Source organism: Mustelus asterias, chromosome 7 (genome assembly GCF_964213995.1).
Source record: "Mustelus asterias chromosome 7, sMusAst1.hap1.1, whole genome shotgun sequence".
NCBI classification, from domain to species: Eukaryota; Metazoa; Chordata; class Chondrichthyes; order Carcharhiniformes; family Triakidae; genus Mustelus; species Mustelus asterias.
The window spans coordinates 69,239,736-69,259,521 of NC_135807.1; the positions used below are offsets into that span (position 1 = coordinate 69,239,736).

At 42.4% G+C, this 19,786-nt stretch overlaps 1 protein-coding gene across 4 annotated transcripts in view; it reads left to right on the top strand.

Annotated features, from left to right (window-relative positions):
* LOC144495769 (NSFL1 cofactor p47-like) overlaps positions 1-19,469 on the top strand; it is a 38,161-nt gene extending 18,692 nt beyond the window's left edge. For all 4 annotated transcript variants that reach the window (XM_078216204.1, XM_078216203.1, XM_078216205.1 and 1 more), the window contains 5 exons: positions 437-529; positions 8,196-8,305; positions 8,771-8,908; positions 10,060-10,218; positions 17,568-19,469. In XM_078216204.1, coding sequence (XP_078072330.1) covers positions 437-529; positions 8,196-8,305; positions 8,771-8,908; positions 10,060-10,218; positions 17,568-17,730 — 663 coding nt within the window. In that variant the 3' untranslated portion in view covers positions 17,731-19,469. The remainder of the gene's footprint in view (positions 1-436; positions 530-8,195; positions 8,306-8,770; positions 8,909-10,059; positions 10,219-17,567) is intronic.
* The last annotated feature ends 317 nt before the right edge of the window (positions 19,470-19,786 follow it).

Consider the following 19,786-nt stretch of genomic DNA (forward strand, 5'->3'; position numbering starts at 1 on the left):
GTTTTTAATGTTTGCTTTAGATTTAGATTATCTTATTCAAACTTAATCATTTACTTGTTATCTGAAAATTTAAATTAAAAGTAGGGGGGATAAAGTGCTTTTAAGTCTGTGAGAATACTTCAATGTGATTGGCTACTTATCCTGCTTACTGACCTCACTGGTGCTTGGGGCCTGGAGATCCCTTGACTTGGTATCAGGTTTAAACTGCTGGGCAAGGTGAAATCCATGCCACGTAGATTATTAGATCTTTGTGGACAATTTTCTTTGAGATCAATAGCAATTGTCTTTGCTTCACCACTAACCAAAATTTCCCACCCTGTTGTAGTGTGAAATAAGGTGATGATGCACTTTCTTTCTAGATAAAGTTTTTATGAAAGTAGAACAACTCTCAAAAATGTGATAGCATTTGTTGTAAGGTTTCTGATTTATTTTATAGCCGTTCACTGGTGGTGGATACCGACTGGGAGCATCATCGCAAGAACAATCTGAATATGTTTCACAAGATAAAAACCAAGATTCTAACCTGGATGTAAGTTTTGAGTGTTAATATTCCAGAAAGCACATTGGTGAAGGATAGAACTAGAGCCAATCTATACACGCTTTTTATAAGCATTTATGTTACAGGCATGCACCTCCTAACACACCAGCTACAGCTTCAATCTGTGTCTATTTATGGAGTAAGAAGTTTAACAACACCAGGTTAAAGTCCAACAGGTTTATTTGGTAGCAAAAGCCACACAAGCGTTCGGAGCTGCAAGCCCCTTCTTCAGGTGAGTGGGAATTCTGTTCACAAACAGAGCATATAAAGACACAAACTCAATTTACATGAATAATGGTTGGAATGCGAATACTTACAACTAATCAAGTCTTTAAGAAACAAAACAATGTGAGTGGAGAGAGCATCAAGACAGGCTAAAAAGATGTGTATTGTCTCCAGACAAGACAGCCAGTGAAACTCTGTGGGTGTTACAAATAGTGCGCCATGAACCCAATATCCCGTTGAGGCCGTCCTCGTGTGTGCGGAACTTGGCTATCAGTTTCTGCTCAGCGACTCTGCGCCGTCGTGTGTCGCGAAGGCCGCCTTGGAGAACGCTTACCCGAATATCAGAGGCCGAATGCCCGTGACCGCTGAAGTGCTCCCCAACAGGAAGAGAACAGTCTTGCCTGGTGATTGTCGAGCGGTGTTCATTCATCCGTTGTCGCAGCGTCTGCATAGTTTCCCCAATGTACCATGCCTCGGGACATCCTTTCTTGCAGCGTATCAGGTAGACAACGTTGGCCGAGTTGCAAGAGTATGTACCGTGTACCTGGTGGATGGTGTTCTCACGTGAGATGATGGCATCTGTGTCGATGATCCGGCACGTCTTGCAGAGGTTGCTGTGGCAGGGCTGTGTGGTGTCATGGTCACTGTTCTCCTGAAGGCTGGGTAGTTTGCTGCGGACAATGGTCTGTTTGAGGTTGCGTGGTTGTTTGAAGGCAAGAAGTGGGGGTGTGGGGATGGCCTTGGCGAGATGTTCGTCTTCATCAATGACATGTTGAAGGCTCCGGAGGAGATGCCGTAGCTTCTCCGCTCCGGGGAAGTACTGGACAACGAAGGGTACTCTGTCCACTGTGTCCCGTGTTTGTCTTCTGAGGAGGTCGGTGCGGTTTTTCGCTGTGGCGCGTTGGAACTGTTGATCAATGAGTCGAGCGCCATATCCTGTTCTTATGAGGGCATCTTTCAGCGTCTGGAGGTGTCTGTTGCGATCCTCCTCATCCGAGCAGATCCTGTGTATACGGAGGGCTTGTCCGTAGGGGATGGCTTCTTTAACGTGTTTAGGGTGGAAGCTGGAGAAGTGGAGCATCGTGAGGTTATCCGTGGGCTTGCGGTACAGTGAGGTGCTGAGGTGACCGTCCTTAATGGAGATGCGTGTGTCCAAGAATGCAACCGATTCCGGAGAGTAGTCTATGGTGAGTCTGATGGTGGGATGGAACTTGTTGATGTCATCATAGAGTTCCCGGCTCGGGTCACTGTCTGTGTGGAGTTTGCACATTCTCCTCGTGTCTGCGTGGGTTTCCTCCGGGTGCTCCGGTTTCCTCCCACAGTCCAAAGATGTGTGGGTTAGGTTGATTGGCCAGGTTAAAAAAAAAAAATTGCCCCTTAGAGTCCTGGGATGTGTAGGTTAGAGGGATTAGCGGGTAAATATGTGGGGGTAGGGCCTGGGTGGGATTGTGGTCGGTGCAGACTCGATGGGCTGAATGGCCACCTTCTGCACTGTAGGGTTTCTATGATTCTATGATTTCTATGAGTTGTTTCAGTGATTGTTCACCATGAGTCCAAAGGAAGAAAATGTCATCGATGTATCTAGTGTATAGCATCGGTTGAAGGTCCCGTGCGGTGAAGAAGTCTTGTTCGAACCTGTGCATGAAGATGTTGGCATATTGAGGTGCGAATTTGGTCCCCATGGCTGTTCCGTGTGTCTGGATGAAGAACTGGTTGTTGAAGGTGAAGATATTGTGGTCCAGGATGAAGCGGATGAGATGTAAAATTGCATCTGGAAACTGGCAGTTGTTGGCGCTGAGCACTGAGGCCGTTGCAGCAATGCCATTGTCATGGGGGATGCTGGTGTAGAGTGCCGAGACATCCATTGTGACGAGGAGCGCTCCTGGTTCAACTGCTCCATGTGTGCCGAGTTTCTGTAGGAAGTCCGTCGTGTCGCGACAAAAGCTGGGGGTTCTTTGTACAATGGGTTTCAGGATGCCCTCGACATAGCCGGAGAGGTTCTCGCACAGGGTCCCATTGCCCGATACGATGGGACGGCCGGGTGTGTTTGCCTTGTGTATCTTTGGGAGGCAGTAGAGATCTCCAACGCGGGGAGTACGTGGGATGAGAGCACGGAGGGTGTTCTGAAGATCCGGATCAAAGGTCTTGATCAGAGTGTTGAGTTGACGGGTGTGTTCTTTGGTCGGATCTGCAGGTAACCGTCTATTTATGCAGGTAGTCTATTTATGGAGACACAAGTGAACCCCCAGGATTTTGTGTCAGCATTCACTGAATAATTTTACATTTGTTATATTTACATAATCTGAATCTGACTGGATAACCTATACCACCTAGCTTTACATCTACCATGTGAACAATATCTTATTTAAAAGGTAATAGTGCTACTCCATAAAAGTTAACTCTTATTGTAAAATGGAACAAAGGTTATAGACAGATTTTCCAGAACACAAAGATTGAATTTTATTTCTCAAAATGGTGTTTTCCTCACTTCTCAACTGAAAAAGTGAGGGAAGAGTAGATTTTTAAAATTAATTTATAGGATGTGGGCATCACTGGCAAGGCAGACATTTATTGCCCGTCCCGTCTCTAATTGCCTATTGAGAAGGTGGTGGTAAGCTTCCATCTTGAACCTCCTGCTGTCCTTGTTCTTCTACTTGATGGAGACTGTAGGTTGGGAGTGCAGAAGTGCATCTTGCAGATGGTACCTACTGCAGCAATGTTGCGACAGCATAAGATCTGGGGTACTCTTTAACTGAATTATAAGGCTTAAATCGATTATAATTGTTAGACTAAGATGGGGGAGCTTATTTTTTTCATTTCAGTTCTGGACCCTTAGTTTAGACCAGCTACAGACCACACGGAATATGAGTAAATTGTCACAAATTTCATGGAATAGATTAAGTTAATTACAATAAGTACAAAAATGTAATACTTAGCAAAGGCAGCGGAAGTAGTCAGTTCACTTTGAAACAGTGCCTCACAGCCGATTGATGCGCTGTCTCTGGAGATGTTATTCAGTGGTTAGCGCTGCTGCCTCACAGCGCCAGGGATCCGGGTTCGATTCCCAGCTTGGGTCACTGTCTATGTGGAGTTTGCACGTTCTCCCCGTGTCTACATGGGTTTCCTCTGGGTTCTCCGGTTTCCTCCCACAGTCTGAAAGACATGCTGGTTAGGTGCATTGACCCGAACAGGCACCGAAGTTTGGCAACTAGGGGAATTTCACAGTAACTTCATTGCAGTGTTAATGTAAGCCTGACTTGTGACTAATAAATAAACTTTAACTTTAGTCGTATTTCTTCCTTGCCTGGCTGCGATAAGAAGCTGCTTATTAACTCTTACTAGCCACTAGCTCTGTGCATGTTCAATGGCATCCCTGAGCTCTGATTGCACCAAGCAACACATAACCATCTCTGGTTAGGTTGTGCATGATTAGCATCTGATTGGTCTCTTAAAGGTGATGGTCACCTTACTGAAGTCACTTCCTGTTGATTCCTGACTCATTCTATATGATAGTCACTTGTGGGAGTGTTCATTTCATTACAGCTTTTCCCTGTTGTTTTAGTAAGTTTATCGTTTTCCACTAAGATAATGAGGCTCTGCAAATTAATTTGTATGTCTGCTTATTTGCGATAAGAGGATATGTGTTGTCATTACCTAATAATGAATACTTTGGCCACATCATCCCAAATGTTTAATTGGTACATCTAAGTGTTCAAGTGCCTGTTGACAGATTTTAGTTGAAGGAACCGTTTAGTACCTCGTGACTTCATGATGACTGCTTTTGCCTTTGGTACACAACTTTAATCTAGCACCAACATTACAAAATTACTTCACCATAAAGTTAATGCAAGGTGTATATAAAAATCAGGGCATGGAGACAACCAGTGTGTGTTAACTTAGGTAACAGATATATATACAAGATACACCATGATACACTCAAACAATGCATGTTCATAGTAGGTAAAAGACAAGAGAACTACATAGTTACAAAAGCTCATTACAGAATCTAATTCTCAAGGTTACAGGACCAAAGTAATACATAGATATGTTATATACTTCGAAGGAAAATGATCACTTCTCTTTTAAGACACTTGTTAAAAGGCTAAGCTAACTTAAGACATAAGGCTGAAGGTTTGAAAATCACAGCAGTTTTCTTCAGATGATAGGGCCTTCTAATTCAAGTGTAACTGATAAGTGTTAATGGCTAAAAAGTATAACGGTTCCTTATTCTGATCCACTCAACCATGACTGACTTCACAGCACTTTTTCTGTAATTAAAACATAAATGTGTACTTTGAACAGGATCAGGGCCATGTGGCATATTTCACTTGTCAAATAAAGATGCAGCTACATCCAAAGACTCACAAGGTGTGATACTAATGTTTTACATTGATTATAATTAGGCAGAATATCACATTGGGTTAATTGATGACTATACTTCAATTCCTACTCATGACAAATAGCCTACACAGTAAATAACCTGGCACAGTGGTTAGCACTGGATAAAAGCAAATTACTGTGGATGCTGGAATCTGAAACCAAAAGAGAAAATGCTGGAAAATCTCAACAGGTCTGGCAGCATCTGTAAGGAGAGAAAAGAGCTGATGTTTCAAGCCCAGACAACCCTTTGTCAAAGCAGTGGTTAGCGCTGCTGCCTCACAATGCCAGGGACCCTGGGTTCAATTCCGACCTTGGGTGACTGTCTGCATGGTGTTTGCAAGTTCTCCATGTGGCTGCGTGGGTTTCCTCCCACAGTCCAAAAATATGCAGGTTAGGTGGATTGGCTGTGATGAATTGCCCCTTAGTGTCTCAAAATGTGCAGATTGGAGGATTAGTGGGGTAAATGCGTGGGGTTAAGGGAATGGGGCAGAGGGTGGGCCTGAGTGGGATGCTCTGTTGGAGAGTTGATGCGGACCCGATGGGCTGAATGGCCTCCTTTTGCACTGTAGTTATTCAATGATTCTATGAACTAAACTATGAACTAATTACTAAACATGACCTTTCTTACAACGGTGGTAGAGGGAGTGAATGTTCAAGATGGTGGGTGAGGTGCTGGTCATGCAGGCTGCTTTGTCGGTGTCGAGCCCCTTTAGCATTGTGGTGACAGAAGTGCCGAGAGCTGCTGTCGTTCCTTGATCGTGCAGAGTGCCTGACTTCAAGGGAACCCTCCCTAGCAGGTCAGTGGCATGCGTGGTAGGATTTGCTGGTGGCCTTCCAAGCATATGGGGTAAGCCTTTCTCTCCAAGACACCACTAAATTGCAATGAGCTCCGGATAATGGATGCCAATTGGCTAAATGATGAGCTGAATTGACATCTGGCTGCCGGTGACCAGGAATCCCATGTCAGCCTCTTGTCCCTCCCACATAATCAGGGGAAGTTTTACCTTCGACTGAAGTGATACCTCTCCCACAGTTAAGTGCGCCCAGCCACCATGTCTTCAGCCGCAATGGGCTGCATTCAACCCAGCCTTGTGTCTCTCTGGATTCTTCACTCTGTTTGAAGAGTCCCTCTGTCCCTTGCTGTGGAAAAGTGCCACAGATCCCCTGCAGACGGTAGTGTTCTGGAACAGGCAACTGGGGCCGGAATTTCCTTCCAAAACCAGGAACCATAAGTTAGGACTGATTTCAGGGCTTGAAACCAGCCCAGGGATGATCGAGAACAGTCACTCATTAGCATTTTCATGGACCCTCCTTAATTGGCATGGAGACAGATTCTGGGCACTGGGCAAGCTCTTGAATCTGGAAGGGCAAATCAGTTTGGTGCAGCAGACTGTAATGGAAGGCAAGTAACAAAGAGGAAGTTTCAACATGTGGCACTCTCTCCAAGTTCTTTTGCATTGAAATTAAAAAATAGATTTGGCATTGTGAATGTCGGAGAAGGGGATGTAGATTCCTCCAAAAGGCAGCCTTTGCCAGCTCTTGCACCCAGGCAGGCATTGAGACCCACCAGAGCTGGCACCCTGACCTGCCATCAGGTGCCCACCTCCAGGCACCTAAACAACCCCTCCAACTTTTAGGGGAAACTGAAGACTGACTGCAAAGTCTGATTACCAAAAGTCTCTGCTCAAAAGCTTTTGTGAGCTTTTGAGCAGAGACTTTTAGTAATCAGACTTTTAGCGAAGTGAATGGCAAATGCTGTTCCTTTGTCACTGACAGCAAAATCTGGTAAGAAGTCTCACAACACCAGGTTAAAGTCCAACAGGTTTATTTGGTAGCAAATACCATAAGCTTTCGGAGCGCTGCTCCTTCGTCAGATGGAGTGGAAATGTCTACAGCAAATGACCACAGCAAAATCTGGGCCAATGTGTTTTGTCTTTTCTTAATATTTGAGCGTGGTTAACACTGATGCTTTACAGTGCCAATTCTGGCCTCGGGTCACTGTCTGTGTGGAGTTTGCACATTCTCCCCGTGTCTGTTGGTTCCTCTGGCTGTTCCGGTTTCCTCCCACACTCAAAAGACGTGCGGGTTAGGTGGATTGCCCATGTTGAATTATCCCTTAATGTCAGGGGACTACCAGGATAAATACATGGGATTGTGAGGATAGGGCCTGGATGGGATTGTTGTTGGCACAGGCTCAGTGGGCTGAATGGCCTCCTTCTACACTGTAGGGATTCGATGATCTATTGTTCAAGAATATGCAACATTTATTATTTTAGAAAAGGTTTGCTGTTCTCTTTGGTGTCATGTACTGGTATTGCTGAAATGGTGGTCAACCTTGTCCAATCTCAAATGGGCAGATTGCAAAAGTGACCTGATGTAACGGATGACAAGACATTGCTGTACGGGGAATTACAGGAATGAATATGTTTAGGTGCTCCTGACATGTTTCACAATCTAATTTGTGATTTTTTAAAAAAATGTTGTCTACCCCATACCCTTTTACTACAGTATAATGGAATGTATTAGGTGAATTAACTCTCAATTACTTAAGTGTGTGATCCATTTAAAAGTTTACAGCTAAGCATTCAATTTGCAAAGGAATAAGTAGTAAAATGGTTTGGTACAGTAAGATTTAATTTAGCTTTTGAATTTATATGTAGTTTCTGGTTGGTTTTATCTTTTTTAAATGTTACTCCATTCTTAAAGTTACAAAGCCAATGCACACAGTGAATTTGGCTAACCCAAATCCATCTCCCTGCTTGTTCCAAAAACCAATTCAAATTCAAATTGTATCCAATTCATTGTCCCCCACAAGAGAGACATACGAGATCCAAGCTGACAAGAAAAGGCTTTACACCTGATCTTGGGTCTGATCTGATGCTTGACCTTCGCCAAAAAAGATATCAAAGTTAATCCAAATTATTTACTTCTGTTTTTATTTTAAGTAAAAAAGAGATCTTGATGAACAGACTGTTTTATCAATTGAGCATTTGGTGAGTCCAGCGTTATTTTCCAATTAACTTGTGGGAAATATATCCATGATTTTTGATAGGTGCAGATTTTGCTGAAACTGTGGAAAAATGGCTTTAGCTTGGATGATGGAGAACTCCGAACCTACACAGACCCTACAAATGCTGAGTTTTTGGAATCCGTTAGCAGAGGGTAAGATGCCATTAATACTTTTTTTATATAAGGTGATCTCAACTTTTTTGTAAATAAATTTACTGATGTGTTTTCGATGATGTGTTACTTTGCAACAGGCTCAAACATGGGACAGAACTTTACCCAGAATAGAAATGTGACCTGTGAAATTTGATAGCCTCTGCCTTGCATGTGTTAACTCTTATTTGTATGTTCTGTTTGTATCTTGTGTATACACTTTGCCAAGTCTACCTCTTTCTATTATTGCATGCCATTTGTCTCTCTTGTGCATGCTGATTCTTGTGGCTGTTTTAAATTTATTCTCACGACCTCCACTGTCTTGCCCCTTCATTCTTGTTTCTCTCCTATACACCTCATTGTCCTCTTTCTTCCTCTTCAATTATGCATTCTTATCTTTACACACAAGTCCATTGTTTAAATGATATTCCAATTATATTGTGTTTTTGTGTGCATTGTTCCATCTAGGGAGATTCCTGTTGAACTACAAAAATTGGTTCATGGAAATCAAGTCAGTTTGGATATGGAGGATCACAGAAGTGAAGAATATTTGAAACACAAATTGAAGTTCAAGGCATTTTCTGGAGATGGACAAAAACTGGGGAGGTGGGGATGAGTATTTGTTGGGTTGTTCGTCCATATAGTAGATTTGGCACTTGTAAATGTCCTCAAACCTTAAACAGATGTTTGCATACCAACAGCTACTCTTCTGACAACGAAACTACTTAAGCTTCTTATCCTTGAAAGGAATGTACAGTTGACATTTGTAAATAAAGGGTCAAATCTGAAATTTCTTTAAGATTACAAGATAATTTTGGGTAAAGAAGGCCCTTTAAAATCACATAATGGCTTGCTGGGCAATAAATTCTAAGTGTTTTTTGATGGCTTGATATACCTTTAATCTTGCCTTTTCTGAATTTTATGCAATGGCCATCCCTTTGTTACCATTCTTGGTGTCATAGTAGACTAGAGGTTGTAGGGTCTATTTTCTTCTTCAGAATAAACTTGAGCACGACTGGTTTGAAGTAGAAACTTCTTTATTAAGCATCCTTTATAATTAGCATTTTACAGAATACGAAAGAGATCGGGTAAGAGAGAGAGATCTTGCCTCAAAAGCTTGTACAGCATTCAAGCAACAACTGAACAGAAAACATATAGTTTTACAGAGCATTATAACTTATGTTATGAAATTACCAGTACAAACGATGTCTGTAACTTTTGAAAAACATCTTGCATCTGTGACCATGAAGCTTGTTTATGACAAGAATCATTTCTGCTTAACAGTGCATTTTCAGATGTAGCCAAATTTCTAAGCTGAGCCCAGAATTCCAAGCTGAATTTTAAAAATGTGGCCAAATTAGCTTAAGTTAGCTTCAAAGCATAGCACAATTAGTTACGTTCGGCAGAAATACAGTAAAATGAAGCATTTTAACTGGGGCAAACCATACAGAGAAGCCCACAGAGGTGCTTTCAAAGAAGTCTTGGTGAGTTTCTTCGGTGCATTTCATTGGTAGAATACTGCAGATATGGTGCATTGATTATGTAGAGAGTGAATGTTTAAGATGGTGGATGAAGTAAGATTGATCTCAATTTGGTCATTGATGATACTTAAAGAATAAGATCAGTATTTGAAGCATTTTAAATGGATGATAAAGATACAGTTTTTACCATGTTTTTTCCCAAGTTGTAGCAAAATGATAAAATGTCTGTACTGTTGACAATGATGATTTTTGTTTTGCTTTTATCTCTTTGTATAGCCCGACTCCAACCATAGTTAGCACACCATCTTCTCCAGAAGAAGAGTTCAAATATTTTGTTAATTTTGTGAATGTAAATGATTCTGAGCCAACAACCAATGTTCAGATTCGTCTAGCAGATGGCAGTCGTTTGGTACAGAAATTCAATCAAACTCATAGGTAAGATTTGATATGCTTCTCACGTTATGATGTTACCACAGTGCCCCGTTTTCGTGAGTTTATATGTATCCAGAAGCATACTAATAGCTGTGATAGTTAAGCCTGGATTTTCACTTGCAGGCTGGGAGCACAGAGTTGGAACATTTCCTGGGTCTGTGATTCAGACCTGGGAAAAGAGGGCCAGAAGGTTGGGACTTTCGTTGTAGGGAAGCACACATGAGTTGGGGCCCGCCACCCTCAGAACAAATACAAAGAGGGTGTTCCAACCAACCTCTTGTGCACTGGCCCTTTGCTATTTTTAAATTTAACAAATCATAAAACATCCTTTCAGCCCTCACTCTCTCACACTCTCCATGCTTGATCCATGCCACCTCATGCCAGCCCACCCATCCCCATGGTCCCTCACATTCACAAAGCTATCCTATGTCCCTATACCCACCCCCATGCCCTCTCATATCCCAAACACCACCCTATGGTGCTCTTAACTACACCCTCATATCCCCAATGCCACCTCATGCTCATTTATCCATCCCCAGTGGTCCCTTAGCCTATTCCCTCCACTCATTTCCATGACCCTTTACAGCCATTATGCCAACCCATACCCCAGCCACCACCCTTTGTCTTTACCATGCTAACTCGCCTTATCTCCACTGTAGGCACACCTCAAGAGCCATGATGACATAAAATGTCTATTGATGACATTGCTATTTAATTAAAAACTCATAATGCATTCCTTCAATTAATCTCTTATGCAAACAAATATTTTTGATAACTATATGAAACATAAAACTGCTCACTTGAAAGGCGCTCCACTATGCAAATATTAGATTGTAATATCAGTTGTGCAGCATAAATCGCATAATGATAGCCCTCAGGCAAAAGACGAGTCAAATATCGAGCACTGTTTTTATTTAATGCCACACTTTTCTTTAAAAAAAAGCCTAAAAGTGTTAAATCCTTTGACAGCTTTGACAGTTGCAATGAGTTTTAACAGATCTTTGACAGCTTTGATAGTTCTTTGGCAGTTCCATTGCATTTCTGCACACTTTACACACAATTAAGTCTACTTTTAACAATCTCATGCCTTGCCTCTTCCATAGGCACTTATCCCACGTGTGCCCTGGGACCATACCTAAAGGTATTAGGTACCCTTGCTGTCCAAATGAATCCACATGTTCAGATCTGGTCTAATCTGCATACTGCAGATTTCAGACACATGTCTCATCAAAATCACATGAGTAGAGGCAGCTGCTGATTTATATAAGCATCTGTCTCCATGAACCAGGAATGTGTTAGTTAGAACCCACACCCTGCAAACATGGTGGCGGCAACTGTCTGTGAGTAAAACTTGGAACATTTTAAATTTATTTAATGTTGAATTTGATTCAAAAAACAAATCCAAATGATTGCCGGGAAGAGAACCACTGCTTGATATTTTACAGTCTTTTGCCTAAACAAATTGTGCAAAATGTAAATGACTGCTGCCACAGCAATGATGTTCAGCTGCAGCCATAAGGAATTGGGAAGCTGATTAAGTGATAGAAATAGATAGAAACACTACAGTGCAGAAGGAGGCCATTCGGCCCATTGAGTCTGCACCGACCACAATCCCACCCAGGCCCTACCCCCACATATTTACCCGCTAATCCCTCTAACCTACGCATCTCAGGACTCCAAGGGGCAATTTTTAACCTGGCCAATCAACCTAACCCGCACATCTTTGGACTGTGGGAGGAAACCGGAGCACCCGGAGGAAACCCACGCAGACACGAGGAGAATGTGCAAACTCCACACAGACAGTGGCCCGAGCCGGGAATCGAACCCGGGACCCTGGAGCTGTGAAGCAGCAGTGCTAACCACTGTGCTACCGTGCCGCCCCATGGAAGCATTTGAGACAAAAATGCAGCATGACATTCAAATAGCTTTTTAAAAGGCACCAGTGAAGAGAAAAGGTCAACTACGTCCTTTTTTGGGAATAAAAGGGTTTCATTTATTTAATAGCTGGAAGATGAGAGGACGACAGTAGAAACCCAGACAAAGGTTTTGAAAAATGCAGCACATCTCATTCAGAGTCAGTTTCTTGAGGCAAAAAAAATGTTTCCAGAAAAGGGAAATCCAAGGAAACAGATGAAAGGCTGATAGATCAGTTCATTTGGTGTTCTGCACACCCAAATATATTAAAGATTTGATTGGAAAGGATAAGCTCACAATATTGCAGCCCTTAGATCCTGTGAGAGTACATAAAGTCACAAGTAGATAGATGAAGATGCTGACTACCCAAGCAGCTAGTCTTCAGTTAAGTCAAAAGAAGGGCAGCATGAGTGATGCAGTGAAACAGCAACACACAAATGTGCAACAGAGAGAAAGAGGTGCAAAAGCTGTGGACAACCACATGAGTCCACTGATAGGAAATACCCCGCATACTGATCAAACTGCAGAGCTAAAACGGTAAATGAGTTATCAGAGACAGAGTAACAAGGCGAGTGAGAAGGAAAAGAAACCAATACATCCTTACCCTGGAAGATGATGGATTTGAGAACGCAATGCGAGAAGTCTTAGTGTAGATAATAGTTTAACATGCAATATCATGCATGTGACCTACCTGCTCCTGTACAATATAAAGGAGTAAGAAGTCTCACAACACCAGGTTAAAGTCCAACAGGTTTATTTGGTAGCAAATACCATAAGCATACCAAATACCATACTGTGTTCACCCCAGTCCAACACCGGCATCTCCACAATATAAAGGATACAGTTTTATGCTATGAACCCATTCATTTTGAAGTCCATTAGGATTGCCAATGCATATTTTATTTAGGACCCTAAGAGATGGCAGGGGGAACTTTCTGACAATTCAGATCAATGTCTTGGAGGTGAAGAGACATAGAACATTACAGCGCAGTACAGGCCCTTTGGCCCTCGATGTTGCGCCGACCAGTAAACCAATCTAAAGCCCATCTAACCTACACTATTCCAATATCATCCATATGTTTATCCAATGACCATTTAAATGCCCTTAATGTTGGCGAGTCCACTACTGCTGCAGGCAGGGCATTCCACGCCCTTACTACTCTCTGAGTAAAGAACCTACCTCTAACATCTGTCCTATATCTCTCACCCCTCAATTTAAAGCTATGTCCCCTCGTGCTAGCGATCACCATCCGAGGAAAAAGGCTCTTACTATCCACCCTATCTAATCCTCTGATCATCTTGTATGCCTCTATTAAGTCACCTCTTAACCTTCTCTCTAACGAAAACAACCTCCAGTCCCTCAGCCTTTCCTCATAAGACCTTCCCACCATACCAGGCAACATCCTGGTAAATCTCCTCTGCACCCTTTCCAATGCTCCCACATCCTTCCTATAATGCGGCGACCAGAACTGTACGCAATACTCCAAGTGCGGCCGCACCAGAGTTTTGTACAACTGCAACATGACCTCCTGGCTCCGAAACTCAATCCCTCTACCGTACGCCTTCTTAACAACCTGGGTGCCAACTTTCAGGGATCTATGCACATGGACACCGAGATCTCTCTGCTCATCCACACTACCAAGTATCTTACCATTAGCCCAGTACTCTGTAATCCTGTTACTCCTTCCAAAGTGAATCACCTCACACTTTTCCGCATTGAACTCCATTTGCCACCTCTCAGCCCAGCTCTGCAGCTTATCTATGTCCCTCTGTAACCTGCAACAACCTTCCGCATTGTCCGCAACTCCACCAACTTTAGTGTCATCCGCAAATTTACTAAACCATCCCTCTACGCCCTCATCCAGGTCATTTATAAAAATGACAAACAGCAGCGGCCCCAAAATAGATCCTTGCGGTACACCACTAGTAACTGAACTCCAGGATGAACATTTCCCATCAACCACCACCCTCTGTCTTCTTACAGCTAGTGTTGGACTTCAGTCCAACGCCAGCATCTCCACATCATTCTTACAGCTAGCCAATTCCTGATCTAAACCGCTAAATCACCCTCAATCCCATGCGTCCGTATTTTCTGCAATAGCTTACCGTGGGGAACCTTATCAAACGCTTTACTGAAATCCATATACACCACATCAACTGCTTTACCCTCATCCACCTCTTTGGTCACCTTCTCAAAGAACTCAATAAGGTTTGTGAGGCACGACCTACCCTTCACAAAACCGTGTTGACTATCCCTAATCAAATTATTCCTTTCTAGATGATTATAAATCCTATCTCTCATAATCCTTTCCAAAACTTTGCCCACAACAGAAGTAAGGCTTACCGGTCTATAATTACCAGGGTTGTCTCTACTCCCCTTCTTGGACAAGGGGACAACATTTGCTATCCTCCAGTCTTCTGGCACTATTCCTGTAGACAATGACGACATAAAGATCAAAGCCAAAGGCTCTGCAATCTCCTCCCTAGCCTCCCAGAGAATCCTAGGATAAATCCCATCCGGCCCAGGGGACTTATCTATTTTCACATCTTCCAGAATTGCTAACACCTCCTCCTTATGAATCTCAATCCCATCTAGTCCAAAAGCCTGTATCTCAGTATTCTCCTCGACAAAATTGTCTTTTTCCTGCGTGAATACTGACAAAAAGTATTCATTTAGTGCCTCTCCTATCTTTTCAAACTCCACGCACAACTTCACACTACTGTCCTTGACTGGCCCTAATCTTACCCTAGTCATTCTTTTATTCCTGAGATACCTATAGAAAGCTTTAGGGTTTTCCTTGATCCTACCTGCCAAAGACTTCTCATGTCCGCTCCTGGCTCTTCTTAACTCTCTCTTTAGGTCCTTCCTGGCTAACTTGTAACTCTCAAGCGCCCTAACTGAGCCTTCACGTCTCATCTTTACATAAGTCTCCTTCTTCCTCTTCACAAGAGATTCAACTTCTTTAGTAAACCACGGCTCCCTCGCTCGACCACTTCCTCCCTGCCTGACAGGTACATATTTATCAAGGACATGCAGTAGCTGTTCCTTGAACAAGCTCCACATTTCAATTGTGCCCATCCCCTGCAGTTTCCTTCCCCAACCTATGCATCCTAAATCTCGCCTAATCGCATCATAATTTCCTTTCCCCCAGCTATAACTCTTGCCCTTCGGTATATACCTTTCCCTTTCCATCGCTAAAGTAAACGTAACTGAATTGTGGTCACTATCACCAAAGTGCTCACCTACCTCCAAATCTAACACCTGGTCTGGTTCATTACCCAGTACCAAATCCAATGTGGCCTCGCCTCTTGTTGGCCTATCTACATACCGTGTCAGGAAACCCTCCTGCACACATTGGACAAAAACGGACCCCTCTAAAGTACTCGAACTATAGCTTTTCCAGTCAATATTTGTAAAGTTAAAGTCCCCCATAACAACTACCCTATTACTTTCACTCCTATCCAGAATCATCTTTGCAACCCTTTCCTCTACATCTCTGGAACTTTTCGGAGGCCTTTAGAAAACTCCCAACAGGGTGACCTCTCCTTTTCTGTTTCTAACCTCAGCCCATACTACCTCAGTAGACGAGTCCTCATCAAACGTCCTTTCTGCCACCGTAATACTGTCCTTGACTAACAATGCCACCCTCCCCCTCTTTTACCACCTTCCCTGCTCTTACTGAAACATCTAAACCCCGGAACCTGCAACATCCATTCCTGTCCCTGCTCTATCCATGTCTCCGAGATGACCACAACATCGAAGTCCCAGGTACCAACCCATGCTGAAAGTTCACCCACCTTATTCCGGATGCTCCTGGCGTTGAAGTATACACACTTCAACCCACCTTTCTGCCTGCCAGTACACTCCTGTGACCTTGAAAGCTTATCCATGATCTCACTACTCTCAACCTCCTGTACACTGGAGCTACAATTCAGGTTCCCATCCCCCTGCTGAATTAGTTTAAACCCTCCCGAAGAGCATTAGCAAATTTCCCCCCCAGGATATTGGTACCCCTCTGGTTCAGGTGTAGACCATCCCGTTTGTAGAGGTCCCATCTACCCCAGAATGAGTCCCAATTGTCCAGGTACCTGAATCCCTCGCTCCTGCACCATCCCTGTAGCCACGTGTTCAACTGCTCTCTCTCCCTATTCCTCTCCTCATTATCACGTGGCACGGGTAAAAAACCAGAGATAATAACTCTGTTTGTTCTAGCCCTAAGCTTCCACCCTAACTCCCTGAATTTCTGCCTTACATCCCCATCCCTTTTCCTACCTATGTCTTGGGTGCCTTTGTGAACCACAACTTGGGGCTGGTCCCCCTCCCCCTTAAGGATCCCGAAAACACGATCCGAGGCATCACGGACCCCGGCACCTGGGAGGCAACACACCAACCGCGAGTCTCTCTCGTTCCCACAGAATCTCCCATCTGTCCCCCTAACTATGGAGTCCCCAATACCTAATTCTCTACTCCTCTCCCCCCTTCCCTTCTGAGCAACAAGGACAGACTCTGTGCCAGAGACCCCATGGCTTACCCCTGTTAAGTTTCCCCCCCCCCCCCCTCCCAAACAGTATCCAAAACGGAATACTTGTTATACAGAGGAACAGGGGATCGCTGCTCTGACTGCTTCTTACCCCTTCTAGCCGTCACCCACGTATCATCATTTCTAGGAGTAACTACCTCCCTGTAGCTTCTATCAATAGCTGCCTCTGCCTCCCGAATGATCCTGAGTTCATTCAGTTCCAGCTCCAGATCCCTAACATGGTCTTCAAGGAGCTGGAATTGGGTGCACTTCCTGCAGGTGTACTCAGCCGGGACACTAATGGTGTCCCTCACCTCAAACATCCCACAGGAGGAACATTGCACTGCCTGCACTGACATCCCTGCTAACTTCCCTTACTAAGAAACGAAAGAGAGAAGAAAAAAAGCTTGCCTGCTCTCACTCAGTGTCTTTTTTTTAGGTTAGAGGAGGGGAGAGGGTGGGAGACTGTACACGTGCAGTGTCTCGGGTTTCCTCCCTGTTCAAATTTATTGGGCAAAAAAAAACCTTCCCAGGCCTCTCCGCGGCCTACATCCGGTTTCCTGTTTCCTGCTGCATGGAAAAAAAAACGAGAAAAAGTAAGGTAAAAAATCAAACTCTCTTACCCTCAGCTCTCCTCACACGAATCGCTCCCTCTCTGCTTGCTCCAGTCGAACAATGAGGTTGATACCTCAAAGGTAAGTATCTTTTAAAGGAAAAAAAACCCCAAAAAAACCTTCACAGGCCTCTCCGCGGCCTTCGTCCGGTTTCCTGTTTCCTGCTGCACTGGAAAAAAAACGAGAAAAATGGATATTTTAGAGGTCAAAGATGTACTTGTTTTCTTTCAATCCTTTTGAATTTCTGAATCTCAGTCAGGAAGTTTTAATGTGCATTCATCACAAGTTTTTGTTTTATTTACAGAATTCGTGATATTCGTCAATTTATCATTCAACATCGTCCTACCTTTGCTACTTCCTCCTTTGTATTGATGACCACTTTCCCAAATAAAGAACTGACAGATGAAGAACAGACTTTGCAAGAAGCCAAGTTACTTAATGCAGTCATTGTTCAGCGTCTAAAGTAACTTTGTCTTTGTAGGACTGTGTAGGATAGAACAAACGTTGCAAATCTTTCAGTATCCTTGTCTGATCTGCGTGTCAGAAGGTGGTAAAATTGCCATGACGCTCACCCCCAAACTATCTTAGCACTGGAAGAAGGAATAAAGGTGTTGTGGATCTGCAGGAGGAAGCTATCACTCTCCTATGAAGGCACATCGGAACACTTATCTGTACAATAAATATATACTGTTAATATGTACAAGTCTACTAATTCTCAAATAGGGAATCCTAGGTAATAGTAACTGGAAACATTCTGCAATGGTAAGTAGAGATTTCAGACAACTGTTGCAATCTTGAGACTTGATTTAAACAATCACTACTTTATTTGGGCTAGATTCACTTGAATTTTTTCAAAACTCATTTTAAACTGCATTTGGAAATGAAAAATGCACTAGGTAGTAAGGACAGGTATTCTATTTATGCATGATAGTGGTTGTATGCCAGTATTACATTTATTATTGACATTTTATGGGATCTGTATAAAAACCTAAAGTGTACATACTATTGGTAACCTCAATTGTGGAATAAAATGTTCTTGAAATGTATTCCATGAAATTATGCCATGGTGAATGCTGCTTCAGTTGCCACTTCCAGCTGTTTTTTTGAGATGAATTCTATGAGTTGCCAGCCCTGTCAAAAATGTTTTAAATTGATAGATTCTTTGAAATTGGCTGCTGCAGCAATAGCTGCATGTTTTATAGCTATTTGTAAGCTAGTTAAAAAGTTTCCTTGGAATTCATTGATGGCTCAAAAAATTGATGTGCTCTTTTTCTTAAAAAGATATGAACAGACTATTCCATGAGGCAGTTATCATTAATAGTATGAAGATTGTTATTGATTATTTTGTTTACTTTTATATTGAGAGCTGGTTATGTATGTAATGAATTCTGATAAATGTTGCAGGAAAATAAGCTATAGTTCTGGATTGTGCTAAACACATGACTTAGGTACTACCTATGAGGGAGGAAGGAACCATTGACTAATTATCATAAAATTATTGGCTACCAAGAATCATTTTGTGTTTGAAACAGCAACCAGGTCCAGAACCCTTTTTTGTGAAATGGCTGTCACATCAGTGCAAGCGAGATGAATATGCTCCATTCTGCTTCTGCAGGGAAGAGTTATAATTTTGGTATTTGCTGCTACTTTTCATTGGATTGAATTTACACAGGATAGTATGCTGCTTTCTTTTTGTACACATCATCTGTTTACTTCTATACACTGTCAAAAAATTCTTTTTAAAAAAAAATATCCTGTGGCTTTGGTCCACAAATGTTGTTCTCAGAAAATTCTTTAAAACATTGAGGTGAATTTTTCCCATCGTTTCGAACACAATTTTAAAACATGAAAAATTAATATTATTCAGAATTGAGTGATTAGCCTGGTCTTAATCTCATGGTACTGCTGGCTGGCTGTGTGAATGACAGAAGTTTTGCAACTATATCTTAAGCATTAAAGAACCTTTTAGTTGGTAGAGATGTGTCTTTGTTCTTGCTTGATAATGTCTGAAATGGGTGAATTTTCACTAAAATGAAAAGTATTGGAAAAGTTTATAATGTTTGGTTATCATATGTAAACGTATGCCTGTATATAAGAGACTGACTTTTTATTAAATCTTTTGTATTTCCATCCAAAACCTTTCCTTTAGCTTCAAGAAAGGACAAAATTAGCGTTCTAGAACTTGATAATGAAACTCCAAACTTCATTGACACATATTGGCAATTTTTGTTAAGAGATCTACTTTTTTTTGTGTTTAAAGGAGACTTGTCATGAATATTGGAATGTCTCAGCAATGGTATCAATTGTCAATTACATTAATTTTCATCAAAATGTTTGAAGATTTAATGTTGCAACTCTGAATATAACTAGATCCAACTGGACCAGTCATTTTAGTAACCTCATGGAATGTTCTTTTGCACAACAATTAAATTTGATCCTGTAAGCAGACACTTTGAAGAATTATTTATTTTTATATTCCTTATAACTCTTATCTTACACCAGGGCACTACAGGATTTTTAAAT